At 31.6% G+C, this 16,426-nt stretch overlaps 8 protein-coding genes across 8 annotated transcripts; 3 read left to right on the top strand and 5 right to left on the bottom strand.

Moving 5' to 3' along the window:
• Window positions 1-200: 200 nt before the first annotated feature.
• Window positions 201-1,441, bottom strand: PPL_08980 (DHHC family palmitoyltransferase; the record flags this gene model as incomplete). The annotated part of the gene is made up of 5 exons (XM_020579779.1): window positions 201-224; window positions 368-514; window positions 599-807; window positions 877-1,274; window positions 1,368-1,441. 5 exons carry the CDS (start codon window positions 1,439-1,441, stop codon window positions 201-203), a joined length of 852 nt encoding a protein of 283 aa, XP_020430454.1.
• Window positions 1,442-1,789: 348 nt separating this feature from the next.
• On the bottom strand, window positions 1,790-2,164 carry PPL_08979 (uncharacterized protein; the record flags this gene model as incomplete). Its single annotated transcript, XM_020579778.1, has 1 exon — window positions 1,790-2,164. One exon carries the CDS (start codon window positions 2,162-2,164, stop codon window positions 1,790-1,792), a length of 375 nt encoding a protein of 124 aa, XP_020430453.1.
• A 142-nt stretch (window positions 2,165-2,306) lies between these two features.
• Window positions 2,307-5,044, top strand: PPL_08978 (isoaspartyl peptidase/L-asparaginase family protein; the record flags this gene model as incomplete). The annotated part of the gene is made up of 5 exons (XM_020579777.1): window positions 2,307-2,310; window positions 2,695-2,740; window positions 2,870-2,939; window positions 3,906-4,091; window positions 4,223-5,044. 5 exons carry the CDS (start codon window positions 2,307-2,309, stop codon window positions 5,042-5,044), a joined length of 1,128 nt encoding a protein of 375 aa, XP_020430452.1.
• Window positions 5,045-5,276: 232 nt separating this feature from the next.
• Window positions 5,277-7,141, top strand: PPL_08977 (uncharacterized protein; the record flags this gene model as incomplete). Its single annotated transcript, XM_020579776.1, has 5 exons — window positions 5,277-5,441; window positions 5,515-6,147; window positions 6,215-6,372; window positions 6,450-6,862; window positions 6,933-7,141. 5 exons carry the CDS (start codon window positions 5,277-5,279, stop codon window positions 7,139-7,141), a joined length of 1,578 nt encoding a protein of 525 aa, XP_020430451.1.
• A 95-nt stretch (window positions 7,142-7,236) lies between these two features.
• Window positions 7,237-7,764, bottom strand: PPL_08976 (uncharacterized protein; the record flags this gene model as incomplete). The annotated part of the gene is made up of 2 exons (XM_020579775.1): window positions 7,237-7,555; window positions 7,631-7,764. 2 exons carry the CDS (start codon window positions 7,762-7,764, stop codon window positions 7,237-7,239), a joined length of 453 nt encoding a protein of 150 aa, XP_020430450.1.
• A 274-nt stretch (window positions 7,765-8,038) lies between these two features.
• On the bottom strand, window positions 8,039-12,211 carry PPL_08975 (uncharacterized protein; the record flags this gene model as incomplete). Its single annotated transcript, XM_020579774.1, has 4 exons — window positions 8,039-8,097; window positions 9,278-9,397; window positions 9,517-11,772; window positions 11,857-12,211. 4 exons carry the CDS (start codon window positions 12,209-12,211, stop codon window positions 8,039-8,041), a joined length of 2,790 nt encoding a protein of 929 aa, XP_020430449.1.
• An 812-nt stretch (window positions 12,212-13,023) lies between these two features.
• Window positions 13,024-13,681, top strand: PPL_08974 (DUF4476 domain-containing protein; the record flags this gene model as incomplete). Its single annotated transcript, XM_020579773.1, has 4 exons — window positions 13,024-13,026; window positions 13,141-13,294; window positions 13,379-13,508; window positions 13,675-13,681. 4 exons carry the CDS (start codon window positions 13,024-13,026, stop codon window positions 13,679-13,681), a joined length of 294 nt encoding a protein of 97 aa, XP_020430448.1.
• A 110-nt stretch (window positions 13,682-13,791) lies between these two features.
• On the bottom strand, window positions 13,792-15,883 carry PPL_08973 (uncharacterized protein; the record flags this gene model as incomplete). Its single annotated transcript, XM_020579772.1, has 2 exons — window positions 13,792-15,365; window positions 15,457-15,883. The coding sequence occupies 2 exons, from the start codon at window positions 15,881-15,883 to the stop codon at window positions 13,792-13,794; spliced, it is 2,001 nt and encodes a 666-aa protein (XP_020430447.1).
• Window positions 15,884-16,426: the final 543 nt, after the last annotated feature.

Raw genomic sequence — 16,426 nt, 5'->3', positions numbered from 1 at the left:
ATCGTGGGAAATTATCTTGTTTTTCCTATTTTAATCTAGATTTATTATCTTTAGCTAAAAGATGTTGTCTACTCAGATCTTCATCTTCTTCGAATGAACTTAAATGAAGATCTGAAGGTGATTTCTGAATGTTACTATTGACTATCGATGCATTGGTTGTATTACCACCACCACCACCAATCATAGAAACAATATCGTCGTTATACTTTGGAAAGATCGGTGGTCTTGATAAAAATAAAAATCTACATAATATAGTTGTTGTACTCTTTCTATATGGATTCTTTAAACCTTTTAACTTTATACAACAATTTTAAGTTAATATAATAAATTTGTTTAAGATTTGATTGCTATTGATATATATATTTACATCTTCTCTGGTTGTAACATCTTTACATATAAGGTGTAAATGATATCCTCCCAAACCTATTAGAGTCCAAAACAAAAGGAATGCATAACCAGCAAGTAATAATGCAACTGGTGATTTTGCAACTGCACTAACAAATGATCCTTGCTCCTATTGTTTGTTTGTTTGTTTATATGGATGTTGTTAGAATCTAAAAGAGATTGTTATTCCTATTATAAATATGAATATATATACATTTGTAAGTTTGATAATTGTGACAATTGAACTAGCCATTGTCATAATCGATAGGCCTACTGCCGACCACACAAAATATACAAAGTATCTATAATTTCTTTTTCCAACACAATTGCTTATCCAAGGACAATGATGATCGAATTCCATAACACATCTATTACATTCTGAGCAATGTGAACATCTAGGTGGTCTATATATATTACAAGATTCTTTATGTATAGATAATCAAATATTAGTTACTAAATAGAAAAGAATCAAAACTAAAACAAACTACTTACTACAATAAAATATGGTTATCGATTCACCATTAATATTGATTGTTTTCTTTGATTGTTTCTTTTTCTTTATTGGTATGTTGTTTGGGTTTTGTTGTTGTTGTTGCTGTTCGAATGATGAAATCGAGTCTGAACTCGATGATGGATTGGTATCTAGTGCTTTATTAATATTATCACTACTGACTGTCTCTATATCTAAAAATGTACTATTACTATTACTATTATTATTATTATCTAATGGCATATCTACTGTTGTATCGTCTATCGATTTCTTTATTACTCTAGGTAGGTATCCAGGATCTATTGATCGTGCTACCAACAGAGTATTGACACTCGACACCAATAGAAATGCCCATGGTATAATAAAATAGTATCCAACTCTAACATATAATATTGGTATACTAAAACAAAACAATTCAATTTTAAAATCTAATTAGTAAGTAATCATCTAATTTAATAGTCTATTATAATTATTATTTAAAGTTTAAACTTACACAAAAGAAGCAAAGAATATAGAAGGTATAATAATTAAAGACAATGCAACTAAATACAAGTATCTAGTATTCATTTTCTATAATGTGTGAATATATTATTAATATAATATATATATTTGTATTTATATTTGTTTACTCAAAGAATGATTGAATGAATAAAAGACAGCATTATCAATGTTCATTATACTAATAAACCTTTAAAAATAATAAATAACATGAATAAATTAATTAGCAGTAACAAAAAAATCTTTTCAGAAAATGCGAATTGTTCTTTTGGGGATGCAGAAGTGGTTCTAAAAGACAAAAACTATTTTTTTTTATTTTTATTTTTATTTTAATAAACAAAGAAAATGTAAATATTATAATTATATATATTTATATAACTAGTTGAAGAATGATATATGAATAGTTGGAAAAGTTAATTAATAGGTTATTTGAAGAATGTTTGATACTGAACATCCATTGAATTTGGTGCAATAGCAAGAAAAGTTGATCATGTTGGCAGAGATTGAAAGTTTTCCACCATTCTTACAACCGTCATGCTTTACCCATCCACTCCATTTGATTAATCCCGGTGCTACTTTGGTGCAGGTGATAGTTTGATCATATTGAACCTGTCCTTGGAAGATGAATGATCCTACCCCATTGGAACCACTTACATCACAAATAAGGTTGGCATTGCTCTCTAGATCGATATCTGCTTTCACTTGAATCGATTTTTGGTTGTTATTGGTATTTTCATGATCTTCTCCGGCAGTTGCGTCGCTCTTTTCTTGATTGTCAAAACGATTGGCCATAGCATAAATACAGATACAACCAGAGCCATTCCATCCGCAGGGAAGATTATCACAGCTACATCTGATACAATTGGTGTATGAACTCTGGCAACTGGAATCTGAGCAATCGGTTGCCAAATTTAAATTGACAAATAATAAATTAATGAGTAAGGCAAATAAAAAATATTTTTTGAACATTTCCATTTTTTAGGATAATAGTTTTATAGAATAATTTTTAAATATATATTTTAGATTATATTAGATTGAATTAGTTATTTGGATATTTTAATAGCCCATTCATTCCCTATTTATAATCATGAGATAAATGTGTCAAAAATTAATTTTTTAAGATTGATAAGTTGACAATATATTTAGTACCACTAAAAAACTTAAAATTTTAAAAAATGTATGATAGATTCTCTCTTTCAACTGACAAAACAATAAATTATATCTAAATATAATCATTTGTCTAAAGATAAATAATTAACACACTTTGAAAATTAAAATTTAAAGTCCTTAATTTTGAGAAAAGATGTTTATTTTTTTTTAAGCATATACGAAAGTTAATTGTGATTGTATTATGATTTCATTTGACAGGTAATTGAGAAAAGCGGCTGTAGGAAGCCAATCGTTTGACAACATCGAATTTCAAAAGAATTCAGTAATTGAATAAAAGATTTCTAGGTATAAAGGCCAATTTTTAACTAAGTGATTCAATCTCTTTAGAAAAATCATTATAATAACTATTGAAGAAGGTGTATCTGGTTATTATAATATTTCAGTATTGGATATTGAGGTAAGTTGATCATCCTTGACTCGCTCTCTTAAATAATTGACAATACTTTTCAGAACTAAGAGCTAACTTTCGCATTTTTGTTGTACGAATAGACCAAGACATTGACGACCAAAGGTTCTTTCCCATACCCATATGATGTACCAATTTCATTTCAATATAACTCTATTGATCTTTTTAGTGGTCTGGCATTCACTACAAACATGTGACGTTAACAATCTTATCCCTTGAATAGCAATCTTTAATTTGAATGATCAAACTGCGTAAGAATATCAATAACAAACAGTTTTTAAACAACGACAACATCATACTAGCCACCAACTTTTTTGTTTTATCTATCTCTCACGATGATCAGTACAAATATCCTTCTCAATGGAATGAATTGTATGAATAGAGCTCTTGGTGAATACGATAGCTACTCTCAAATCTATTATGTCAATAGTGATAAACCAATCTAACATTCGCTCTATTCTCATTGGAGAACAATAACTATACACAGCGACAGCTCCCATATGCTCTCGGAGAGAATAGCTCTGTCCAACAAGTCTTTATCTATCAATCTTCTCTCTACTCTTCAAACCACCTCACCTCTATTCGCTGAAGGGCATAAATATGAAAGTGTTCTGTGCACAATAATAATAGTTTTTTTGTGTAAACAAGTTTTAATCATTTAAAATAAATAAAATGAATTTAATCAAATGCTTGTTTTGACCATATGGCTGAAAAAAAGTGTTCAACCAAATGAAAGTAATGGATCAGATGATAATAGTGATGATAATGATGATAGTTTAAAAAAAATTTTCAGTTATAAAACAAAAAAAAACTGATAAATTGGAATCTAGATTTTTTGGAAATTTAAATACATAATAAACATGTTTCGATTGCAATCATCAACACCAACTTTCTTATTATATATATATTTATTTATTATTATTGTTTATCGTTGAATTGAAGTATTTAGATATTTAGAAAATGGTTGAAATCGTTCCTACTATTGCAATTCATGGTGGTGCAGGTACAATTACAAGAGCCAATATGTCGGCAGAGATGGAGGCTCAATACAACGCTGTTTTAAATCAAGTATTACTCGGTGGAATGGAAGTACTTAAAAACGGTGGTACTGCAATGGATGCTGTTTGTGAAGCTGTTAGACTTGTAAGAATAATTAATAGAATGAAGATAGATATATGGATTGTTAATTAGTTTATACACTCTCTTACCTATTGTTGTTATTATTATTGTATTGTTATTGTTATTGTTGTTGTTGATAAACTAATATTATTTAGATGGAAGAAAGTCCATTGTTTAATGCTGGAAAGGGTTCGGTGTTCACATCGGATGAAACTCACGAGATGGATGCATCCGTAATGGATGGTAGCAACTTGAAAGCTGGTGCAGTCGGTGGTGTCCAACATATTCGTAACCCTGTACTTGCAGCTCGTGCCATCATGGACAAGACCCGACACGTCATGTTGATAGGCGAGGGTGCCGAAAGATTCATAAAGAGTGAAACAGATTTGGAAATAGTCGAATCATCATTCTTTTTCACACAAAACAGATTAGATCAATTACATCGTGCAAAAGCAATGAAAAAAGAAGAAGAACAACAAGAACAACAAGAACAAAAAGAAAAAACAAAGAGTAGTGTTGTTATACTTGATCATGATGGTGCAAATATTTTGGCATTGGATAGAAAGTATGGAACTGTTGGTGCTGTCGCTCTCGATGGTAACGGTAATTTGGCGGCTGCGACATCCACCGGTGGTATGACCAATAAGATGCCTGGTAGAGTTGGTGATTCACCGATTATCGGTGCCGGTTGTTACGCTAACAACAATAGTGTGGCGGTATCGACTACCGGTGTCGGTGAGACATTCATGCGTACCGTTGCATCGTACGACGTCTCTGCACAGATGCTCTACGGAAACAAGACACTCGAGGATGCTGCCAGCGATGTCATTTTCAACAAACTGCCGGCTGTCGACGGAGACGGTGGTCTTGTAGCGGTCGACAAACACGGTAACATCACAATGCCATTCAATACCGAAGGAATGTATCGTGGTTTCATAAAGTTAAATGAACAACCAAATGTATATATTTACAAATAAATAATATCTACACCAGATTAATATTTTTTTACAAAATATCCTCAGGTCAAAATGTTTGGATGGGATTTGCAAATCAATCAAATCTGTAATTTGATTTTTTACAAAAATATCTAAAAATGGCTTTATTTTTGTATTATTTTTTATTTTTTGTAAAACGAAATTTAGAGTTCATTATTATCCACCATCTTTACTAAATCAAATATATTAGATATATTCATGAATAGTAGAAATAATGAAAGTTGTTGAATTCCTAGTATTTCTTTCAATTGTTTTAGTTGGTGTTGTTGTTGGTCGGGATCAATGTAGATTCGCATCGCTCTACACTCAGAATCAATTGTATAACGATCCAACTGCTCAACAATCCTTTATAAACAATGTTTTATATTGGGAAGGAAATGTAAGATTATTTTAATAATAACTTTTTTTGCAAAAAGATTGTACAACTTTATTTATTTTTTTGATCTTTAAAGTTCCATCAACATTTAGTTGGTATTAATGCAGAATCAGCATATACATATGATGGACATACATTGGATTATGCAACTGGAGAGTTACATTCACCACTACATACATTCAGTGCACCCTCTAAGGAATCTATTCATCTTGGTATGATGGCAAATGCTTTGACCGGAAAGACATCGACCGGATTCGATGCTTCGATTTTCTTCCATCAATCGGTTGACAATAGTTCCTCTTCGGATCCATTCGACAATGTGATAACTACACTCACCCGTAAGATTACAACCTATGAGAATTTCAATAAGCAATTCCCAGGTTACGGTGGTTTTATGCCGTGGGTCAGCGTCAACAATACCGGTATCTATCCACTTCCAGGATATTGGTCAGAGAGAGTTCCAGGTTTGGATAACGGTGAAATGATTTGGGGAATGTATGCCGTAATTCAAGCACTCAAAGCCTATTCAGATCAAGCCGCGCTTCTCCAAAGATATCAAGCATACCTCGATCTGTTGACACAGAACGCCAAAACCATCTTTTACACCAATCCAGGATGGATCAATGCTGTAACTCATATCGATAATATCTATGCTCAACCAACTCCATCAAACTATCAAAACGATTGCAATTGTTTCTTAGATGATCCAGTAAGTAAATTCAATTTACAATTAGATTGGATAAATAACAAAACTAATATTATTATAAACCAACCAGTATGAAGGTGAAATGCTTACTGTATATATGGATTTATATTGTCAATGGGATAATATTACTGAGAGAGATCAACTTTGGATAAACAAAAGAGCTTTGCTCCAAAGTGTTGAATTCCAATCGCCAGAAGGAAATATTACTGTACAAAGAGGTTGGTGGTTGTATGTAGAAAAAACAGAACATTATCACTCTGGGAAAGTAAAGCCAATAAATATTAATTGTATTTATTTTTATTTAGCTCATCTCATGAACAATGGAAATATTTAATGTTACCCTATAGAGATATCGATATTAATAGACGTGTTTTTGAGAATGGTGAACGTGCAAGAACCTATTTCTCAAATATGAACCAATATCCAGGACTGTTTGCCTCGGTTAACAATGTTACTCAACCAAATACCTATGATCCAAACTACGATGGTGCAACTGGAATTCAAGAGATTGCATTCGAGAGTATTCAAACCAACGATGTATTTACACCATATGGATCGTATCCATTGTTTTTAGTTCAAGATGTAGGTATGTCACTTGGTCTTGCTTGGTATTACAATATGATTTCAGCCCCGGCAATGCAGAACCAATATGGTTCAACTGAATCTGGTAGCAATCAAGGTGATCTTATTTGTCCACTTTTAACTTGGGATTCAAAGAGTTTGTATTAAAAATTATAATGTACATTCTAAAAGAATGTAATCAACTAATATAAATTTTTCAAACATAGTCACCACTGTCTTGGCAATGATGGGAGGTGCAGTAGATTTAAATAGAAATGGATTAACAGTTGACAATAAAATTAATAGATTCTATCAAGTTATTGAACGTGAGTGGACTCTTGCTTTCCCTGTGTTGAATGGAGAGAATATTGACTTCCAACTTCCACCAGTATCAGTACCAAAAGTATTAAATGATTTTACTACTTGTTCAAATTAAGTATTAAATTTGCAATAATAAAGGTTTTTTATTTAAATTCAGTAAAATATATATTAATATTCTTGTAAAAAAATACATAATATGATAACTTATTATTATATTTTTTGTTTAGATTGATATATATTATTAAAATTTGGGATATTGCTAATATTATTATTATTATTATTTGGTAGAGGAGTGCTCACTTGATTGTTTGTGCTCAATGGTTCGGTTGGTTGATTGGCGTTTGGATTCTGAGCTCCCATATTTTGATAATAGGAGTAATAATATAAGTTATTATACTCAATAACTATTTCAAGAGCCTTTGTTAAAACCCTTTCATTAGTAGCCCACTCTCCATTGTTAAAGTGTAAATGTCTTGCAATGGTATCTATTAAAAACTTTTCTTTTTTATTTTTCTTCTTTAAAGGGTTCCTGGATTATTTAAATAAGAATTAGTAATTTATATAAATTTTTAAATATACATTTCTTAAAGAGTAAAAATATTACTTTTTAAATTCTTTTGAAGGACTTTTCTTCACATTCAATTTATTTTTTGAACCAATTTTAGGTTCTTCAATTGAATTTATAATTTGATTATTATTATTTACCATTTCTGATTCTTGTTGTTGATTTTTTTCCATTTTTCAAAGATTTTTTTATATACAAATATATATTTTTTGGTTTTATTTACAAATAATTTTTAAAAAAATAATTCTATTTAAAGAAATAGTGAATTTAGTTATATCTATATTGTTGATGAATTAAAATTAAAGTCAAAACCTTGATTGGTATTTATAGGTATCAAAAAAAAAAGAAAATTTTATTTATTTTAAACTTTCATTATAATATCTATGCCTCATAATGATTAAAAGAAAAGCAGAAAAAATTACCTGAACAAGTTGATACTTCTTTAAATTAATAATGATGTTTACATTTTGATGGGATACAAAGTAATAAATCACAATGAACTGAGACTATTTTGAGCTTAGATCATTCATAAGAGTTGTAACTCATAGGAACTTAACAGTTATGTGTTGTTGTCTAAAGTTTAAATTTGATCTGTCTCTATAGTGTGTACTCGAAATATGCTGATTGTTTATTTATTTATATTTAAAGTAAGGTACCATTGTCAAATCACTTGACCATAACCTCCATAAGAAATAGAAAGCTTTTTTGCCCACAAACTATCAAATCAATCATTAAATGAATCAATCAAACAAAAAAAAAAGTTCCATATTTGTCAATTTTTTTGGTGAGTTGATACAAAAAAAACAACAAAAACACCCTCATCAGCAATAAACAAACTTTTTTAATTAATCAGAAACTAAATTTATGAAGGCTATTCATGAATTTTTAATTAAAAATTTAATTTAAAAGAAAACTCAAAAAAGCCCCACCAAAACATAAATTTACATCAAAGAACTCCCACAAAACACCTTTAAGATGGCTCTGGTCATTTTGATTTTATTGATACATTGTTTTGGTGATCAAAATCCACTACAAAGAACAACACACTCACACTCGCACATAACACTCAATATATTTTACAATTTCAATCAGTGGGTGTCCAGATCTGACATTTGAAAACTGTAGAAAGCACCCACCCCCTCAGTGATTGTAGCTGGCATTAGTTCAATAGAATTTCAAAAAAACCAAAATCTGTATTGACTCTGTGTGTTTGATCAATTGTTCAGTCAGTCAGTAAGTCCCCCCAATAATTAAAACAATACAAAGTATTAGAGTGCTAAAATTAATTTATTTGTAGTATTAAAAACATAAAAAACAACATCTTTTGTTTTTATTGTTTTTTTTGATTGATTACTTTCATTTTGGAGCAAGAAGAAAGTTCATGGTAAGAGTTGAGTTGAGAGAGAGAGGAAATGAAAAAAAAAATAAAAAAGGTAAAAAAAAAAAGAAAAAAAAAAAAAAAGTTGTTGTTTTATGGTTGGTTTGTTGGTGGTGTTGGTGACCACTACACTTTTTCTCTATTGCACTATTGGGTTGTTGGAGTTTGTAAGTTTCTTCTTGCGTTTAAACATCTTCCATTTTTCTGTGACAATTTCAAATGTTCAATAAAATCGATTTGGTTAGTAATTCACACGATATTTGATTGTTTGAATATTGATTGATCTACAAAATGAGATTTAAACTTACCAGCTTCATAATCAATCTCAAAAATAACGGTTTCAACGAACATCTCATCTTTTTCGTTGGTTTTTTGCTCGATACTTAGTGGAATTTGTTTCAAATTACCTTCGTGGGGTGTCGGATTTCCTAAACAGTTTCATTAAAGGCGTTTAATGTTAATAATAAATCTTTGATATTTGATTGATCTAAACCAATCAAATGCAAATTGTTTTGAATTATTTAAAAAAACAAAAGTTAAATCTTACTTTTATCGACCGTTACAAATCTTTCAATAATCTGTCTGTTCTCGGGGGTCAAGTGTGTAGCAGTTTCTAAAAGACTCTCCAATGACGGTTGCTGTTGCTGTTGGGGTAGTGTTTGTTGAATGTCAAAATTTGAAAATGTTTGTTGTTGTTGTTGCATGTTAATATTTTGAAGTGGTGGTTGTTGAAGTTGAGGATGTTGTTGTAAATTAGGTAAAACACCAATTTGATTATATGAAATAAAAGGTTGCTGCTGTTGTTGTTGCAGTGGTGTTTGTAACTGTTGCTGATAAAGCAATGATTGTAAAGGTTGTTGTTGTTGTTGTTGTTGTTGTTGGAATTGTATTGAATTGTTGTTTGCAACAGTTATTGGAACATCAGGTATAACATTATTATTGGATCGTTGTAGCATGTATTGAGGTTCAAGTGGAATCGATCCGTTTTGCTCGAGTGCATTCATCAACGTGGACAGTCCGCTGAGGTCTGGCTCTCCAATTGACTGTTGCTGTTGTTGTTGCTGCTGTTGTTGTAGTTGTAATTGTTGTTGATGTTGTAACAAAGAAGCCGAAACTGTATCGGCTATACTATTTACATTCATGTGGTTAGCTGTAACATTGGGAGAACTAATGGGTGAGGAACTGTCTCTGATGGTTGGGGTAGTCTCTGCATCTCCAGCATTCTTTTTCTTTCTACCTGGGGTACCACCACCAGTCTTTTGTTTCTTTACAGAGGTCGCTGCAGATTCGCCACTACCATCATCTTTATTCTTTCTCTTCTCTGCCTTTTCTTTCTCTTTCTTTTCTTTCTTTTCTTCTTTCTCTCTCTGCTTTTGTTCTTTCTTCTCTTTCTTTTCACGCTCCTTTTCTTCTTTCTCTCGTTCTTTCGCCACTTTCTTTTCTTCTTTTTCTCTTCGTTTCTGCTCTTTCTTATCCAACAACATTGGAGATGTTTCAATTGATTTCGTTTGCTTCTTCTTTCCTTTAGAAGGATCATGTACATCCATTATATTTATATTTTCATGTCCATTATTATTATTATTATTATTATTATTACTTTCATGAATTGATTCTTCGATATTATAAAGTTGATGTTGTTTTTGAATTTGTTGAGGTGGTAATGGTTGATGCTGTTGTTGTAGTTGCTGTTGTTGTTGTTGATGAAGATGAAGATGTTGTTGTTGTTGTTGTAGTTGTTGTATTGGTTGATTAATTTGTTGTGTTGATGGATGATGCATCACATGTGATTGTTGTTGATATAGATGTTGCTGTTGCTGTTGCTGTGGCTGTTGATGATGTTGATGATGCTGTTGTTGTTGTTGTTGTTGTAAATGTTGATCTAATATTCCACTAACACTACTGCTAATACTTGGTAAGTTCAAATTCGATGGTAGTTGTGGTGATTCTTCTGGTTGATGTGTAGGTGATTGCTCATTGACAGACTGTCTTCTCTTCTTGGTTGTCTGCGTACTGGTGATCTCTCTAACCTGATCCAAATTCAGTGTCATCATCTTTGTCTTTTTCTGTATTCCTCTCTTCTCTGAGGAGACACCACTTCCACTGCTCGCCAGATGATGATGTCCACTCATATTCAATGACCCAGACATATTGAGTGGATGTTGTTGCTGCTGTTGTTGCTGCTGCATTTGATGTTGTTGTTGATGATGATGATGATGCTGTCCACTCATATTCAAAGAAGAATTCATCATACCTATATTACTATTGCTACTGTTGAGTCCACCACCAACGCCACTGCCACTGCCGCCACCAGACAAGTCCAGTGAGTTCGACGAGTGGTGTGTACGCGGTATGAATATATTGGATTTTCTCAGTGGTGAAGGTTGTTGTTGCGAATGATGTCCACCTAGTCCCACGCCATATCCGGATCCGCTTAACTTCAGCTTGTCATTCCTCAGTCCCGGACTATTACTATTGTTATTACCACTGTTACCACTGATATTGCCTATACTATTGTTACTACTGCCTATATTATTATTAGTACCATTATAATCACCACCTCCTATACTATAGAGATTCTGACTACTACTGGAACCAACACCACCGCCAATTGGTACTGACGACTTTGAGCCTGAGAGAGTCGGTGTAAAGCTACTGGGTTTCTTGGCAAACACCGGTAACTCTGTAATGGGTCGCTTCATCTTGAAATGTATATTCTCCACCACCGGAATTGGATTAGCCAATACCTTTGTATTCAAATACATATATTCCAAAGGAAAGAAGTTTGGTAAACCATCTTTATCCACTATAAAAAGTTCAACAAAAATAAACATATGTTAAAAAAAAAAAACAATGATAATAATAATAATAATAATTTAAAGACACATACTTTGTGATGATAATTTCTTTAGTGTACTGTTAAATGGTTCGAGATCTAGATTTACAGGTATTTTCTCTTCGGATACCTTTGAGAGTAGGTGTGCCAATGCTTTGAGCCAATCGTCTTCTTCCTCGTCGGCAATCTGTAGAAGCATATTGATTGTCATCTCTAGGTCTTGGAATTGCTTCTTTCGCAGACCGAGAAACGAAAACAACACTTTCAGACGAATGAGTGTATCGATCTTTGTAAACTTTAACAAACAAAACTGTAGTATATCTTTTGTGAGAATCGGTGCCAACTTTTCAGAACTCCAAGTCTCTTCCAACTTGGAAGTTAACCATCCTTCGACATCTCTATGTTCCATTCTCCAAAAATAACTAACTAAATCAATTAACTAAACTAATATTAACTATAATACAACAACAACAAAAAAAAAATAAACAATTTTTAAATGAAAATTAACTCTAGAGGTGTTATGACTAACTAAATGAACTATTGATTATATTATTATTTGAAATAAAAATTAAATAAAGAATATATTATAAAAACTATATATACATATACTTATATATATATATATAATTCAATAGTTATTTGTCTATATATTATACATAAATATTGTCAATATGATGTATTGATAATATGATGTGATTGATTTTTATTGTTAATAATGTTGATAAAATTTTTCAAATGAATTTCATTATTTTTTTTATTATTTTTTTTTTTGATTTTTTTTTTCAACGGTCAAATTTTGAAAATTTGAATTTCATTTTTTAAATTTAAACTTATTTTATATATCAAAAATCTCTCATCCTTTCTTTATAAGGTGTATAACTTTGAAATGATTGATTGTGTTAGTATCTTATCATATGAATTGATATTAGAAGAATGAATAAAATAATAAATAAAAAGTTTAACTTAATTGAACTTTCAATCCTCAACTGCCCTATTTATTGTCTACCCTAACAGTCTTAAAATTAAGTGATTGTAAATAATAATAATATTGATATCATTTACACTATAATAGATATCTAAATTAATAATATAAAAAATACAAAAAATGAATTGTCATTGAGCAAAAATAAAAATGGGATACATTGTTGATGAGATTTTTTGTTTTTTTTTGTTTAAGAATATTAAAAATAAATAAATTTGTATAATAAATAAAATAAAGTAATGGTAGGTAGGAAAGATTGATTGTTTAAAAGAGAGTAGAAGTAGTACTATACAAACATGTTGTTTTATTAACAAAAATTTGAACACATTGCACACACATATCAAAAATTAAAAAAGGCAGATTTAATTACAGATAAAGATATCAAGAACTTTGAAGAACAGTTGAAGGGTGTAATTTTAGATAGAGATAGATTGAGATTGGTAAAGACCATTGCCAACTCTTTTAGTTTCACCTCTGAGAATGTAAAGAAATTAGTTCAAATTCAACATTGTAAGTATAATAATAATAATCAAGTAATGAAGTAATGCTTCTTTAAAATCAATCACATTAACAGTCAATTTATAATATTTGTAGATGGTGAACCAAAGATTCAAACTGCAATTCTTATGTATCCAAATGTAACAGATAAACAAAACTATCAGATTGTAATCGATCAATTCTATGAAGAAGAAAAGAAAATGATAAAGAATCAATTGAATATAAAGTAAAGTGAATCATCATTAATTGATTCAATTTCATTATTGGAACATATTAAAAAAAAAAAAAACAATAACAATAATAATAATAATAATAATAATAATAATAATAATAATTGTAAATTTAATAATAACAATAGGTTTTTAAGTTCTATTTATTTTCTTTTTTAACAGTTTATAGTTATAATAGTTACTTGTTTTTTTAGTGGGTTTGGTTTGGTATGATGATTGATTGTATATGTTGATAAAAAAATAATTTTTGATATAATTAATAAATTAATAATTTATAAATTATTTCCAGCTGGTTTTACCACTGGATCCACCACTGATGAATCCAGTTACCGATTGTCCGGTAGCGCTTTGACCACTCGATCCAGATCCACTGATGTATCCAGTGACAGATTGTCCAGTAACGGATTGACCTGATGACTGACCACTTGACCCCGATCCACTAATGAATCCAGTTACCGATTGTCCAGTAGCGCTTTGGCCAGTGACGGATTGACCAGAAACACTTTGACCACTGGATCCAGATCCACTGATGAATCCAGTTACCGATTGTCCGGTGGCTGATTGCCCAGTAACGCTTTGGCCAGTAACAGATTGACCGCTCGATCCAGAACCGCTAATGAATCCAGTCACTGATTGACCGGTTACAGTTCCAGAACCAGTAACGCTCTGACCACTGGAACCAGATCCACTGATGAATCCAGTTACCGATTGTCCTGTGGCTGATTGTCCAGAAACAGTAAGGGTTTGGCAAGATGACTGACCACCGCCACATGATCCACCACTAATGAATCCGGTAACAGATTGTCCAGTACCGGTTTGAGTAGAGGTTTGGCCAGTTACTGATCCAGATCCACTGATGAATCCAGTAACCGATTGTCCAGTACCGGTTTGAGTAGAGGTTTGACCGGTTACTGATCCAGATCCACTAATGAATCCAGTAACCGATTGTCCAGTACCGGTTTGAGTAGAGATTTGGCCAGTTACAGATTGTCCAGTTACAGAATGTCCCGTTACAGAATGTCCCGTTACAGATTGTCCCGTTACACTTCCACTAATGAATCCAGTGACCGACTGTCCTGTACTGGTTTGACTTGTTACAGATTGACCTGAAGTAGATTGACCAGTTACAGATTGACCTGAAGTAGATTGACCAGTTACGCTTCCAGAAATGAATCCTGTTACAGACTGACCAGTGGTGATTGAGGACGGTCCAGTAGTAGATTGACCAGTAGTGGATTGACCAGTTACGGTTCCAGAAATGAAACCGGTTACACTCTGACCAGTGGTAATAGTGGTGGTGGCTGTAGTCGAACCAGAAATCATACCAGTTACAGTTTGACCAGTGGAAACTGGTCCGGTAGTTCCAGAGATTGAACCGGTAATAGATGATGTTGTGGATTGTTGCCATGTGAATTGGGTAATAGTTTCGGCTGTGGAACCAGTGATGACACCAGTGATGGTGTGACCGGTGGAAATAGATGAGTTAGCGGTGGTCGGTTCAATCTTATTCTTACACTCAATCAAACTGTAATATACATAAGCTGCATCGGCAAACGAAGTGAATTTAAATTTCATTTTATCGATTCTATCGTTTGGTTGGAGAATTACGTATGCTGGGTTGACAGAGGTTTCGTCACCAAAGCATCCAATATCGATACTATCAACATCGTCTTTATAGACAATGGTTTCATATGCAGCGGCGGTAGAGAAATATCCAACCATAGCATTCCAACCTTGCATATTCAGTAGTCTGCCTTGATTGTAAGCAGAAAACTCTACATGCTTATCACCACTAATTCCACCAATTAAAATACACATATTATCAACTGGGAAATCCAAATCCATTGTAATCTCTTTAATGTTTTATTGTTTGGAAAAAATAGAATTAATAATAATAATAATTAAAAAATAGATTTAATATATTAATAATTATTTTATAGTTACCGGAACTATCATCATCTGCGCAGCAAGCATGACAATGAGAATGTACTAAAGTATTTAAAGTGTTGGCTCTGATAAAGTTAATTAGAGTTTGATTATTGAAGCATGGATCCTGGGCAATCAATGTATTTCCAAAGTATGTTGGTTTTCCTGCAGTTCCATTTACAAAGATATTTGGAGGCTGAGGTTTTCCAGCCATTCCGGTTGTGGTCCAACCAACTAATTTTGGACTAGAGTTGAAAATTGGACAAAATGATGCTTGTGCTGGCACCAAACTAGGGTCCACTGGTGTTGGAATTCCAAAAACTTGGGTCATAGATCTTGGATCAATGGTTTTCTCAACTAATCCAAATCTACCATATCTTCTCTCGGCTGAATTGACCAGTCCAAAAAGGACCAGCAACAATACTAGTGAAATTTGAATTCTCATTCTCTTACACTCTCACTATTTACCTATTTTTATAATTATTCTTTTAATTGTTAGACTCGTAGATAATAAATCTATAAAATTGGTTTATTATTAAAAAGAAAAAAAGAATAAATATATAGAAATGCAATTAATTAAGTAAATAATTAATTCAAAGCAACAATGAAATCAATTCAATTATAATTATTCTTTCCTCTATAAATTTGGTATGCTGAAATTCATTATAGCTCACTACTTGCTTTCTATTAAAAACAAAAAATGAATTATAAAATAAAATAATAATTATCTTAAATATATATGTGAGTACATTCTTGCATATGAAACAACTCTTAAAAATCATATGTTATTTCATACTCATACTGATTGATTTGATTTTCATTGTTCAAACACACACCACACACACACTCACTTCCATCTCATTGATCATGAATGTTTGTGTGATGTTAGTGTAGAGTTTTAATTTTCATTCATTATTTATAAGCACAATCATCTTTAATGTTATTGCATAATATAATGAAAGTTTTATTTCAAAAAAGGTAGTGGTAT

The sequence above is a fragment of the Heterostelium album genome, assembly GCF_000004825.1.
Source record: "Heterostelium album PN500 unplaced genomic scaffold PPL_scaffold9, whole genome shotgun sequence".
Taxonomy (NCBI): Eukaryota; Evosea; class Eumycetozoa; order Acytosteliales; family Acytosteliaceae; genus Heterostelium; species Heterostelium album.
This window is presented reverse-complemented; position numbering and strand designations above follow the sequence as displayed.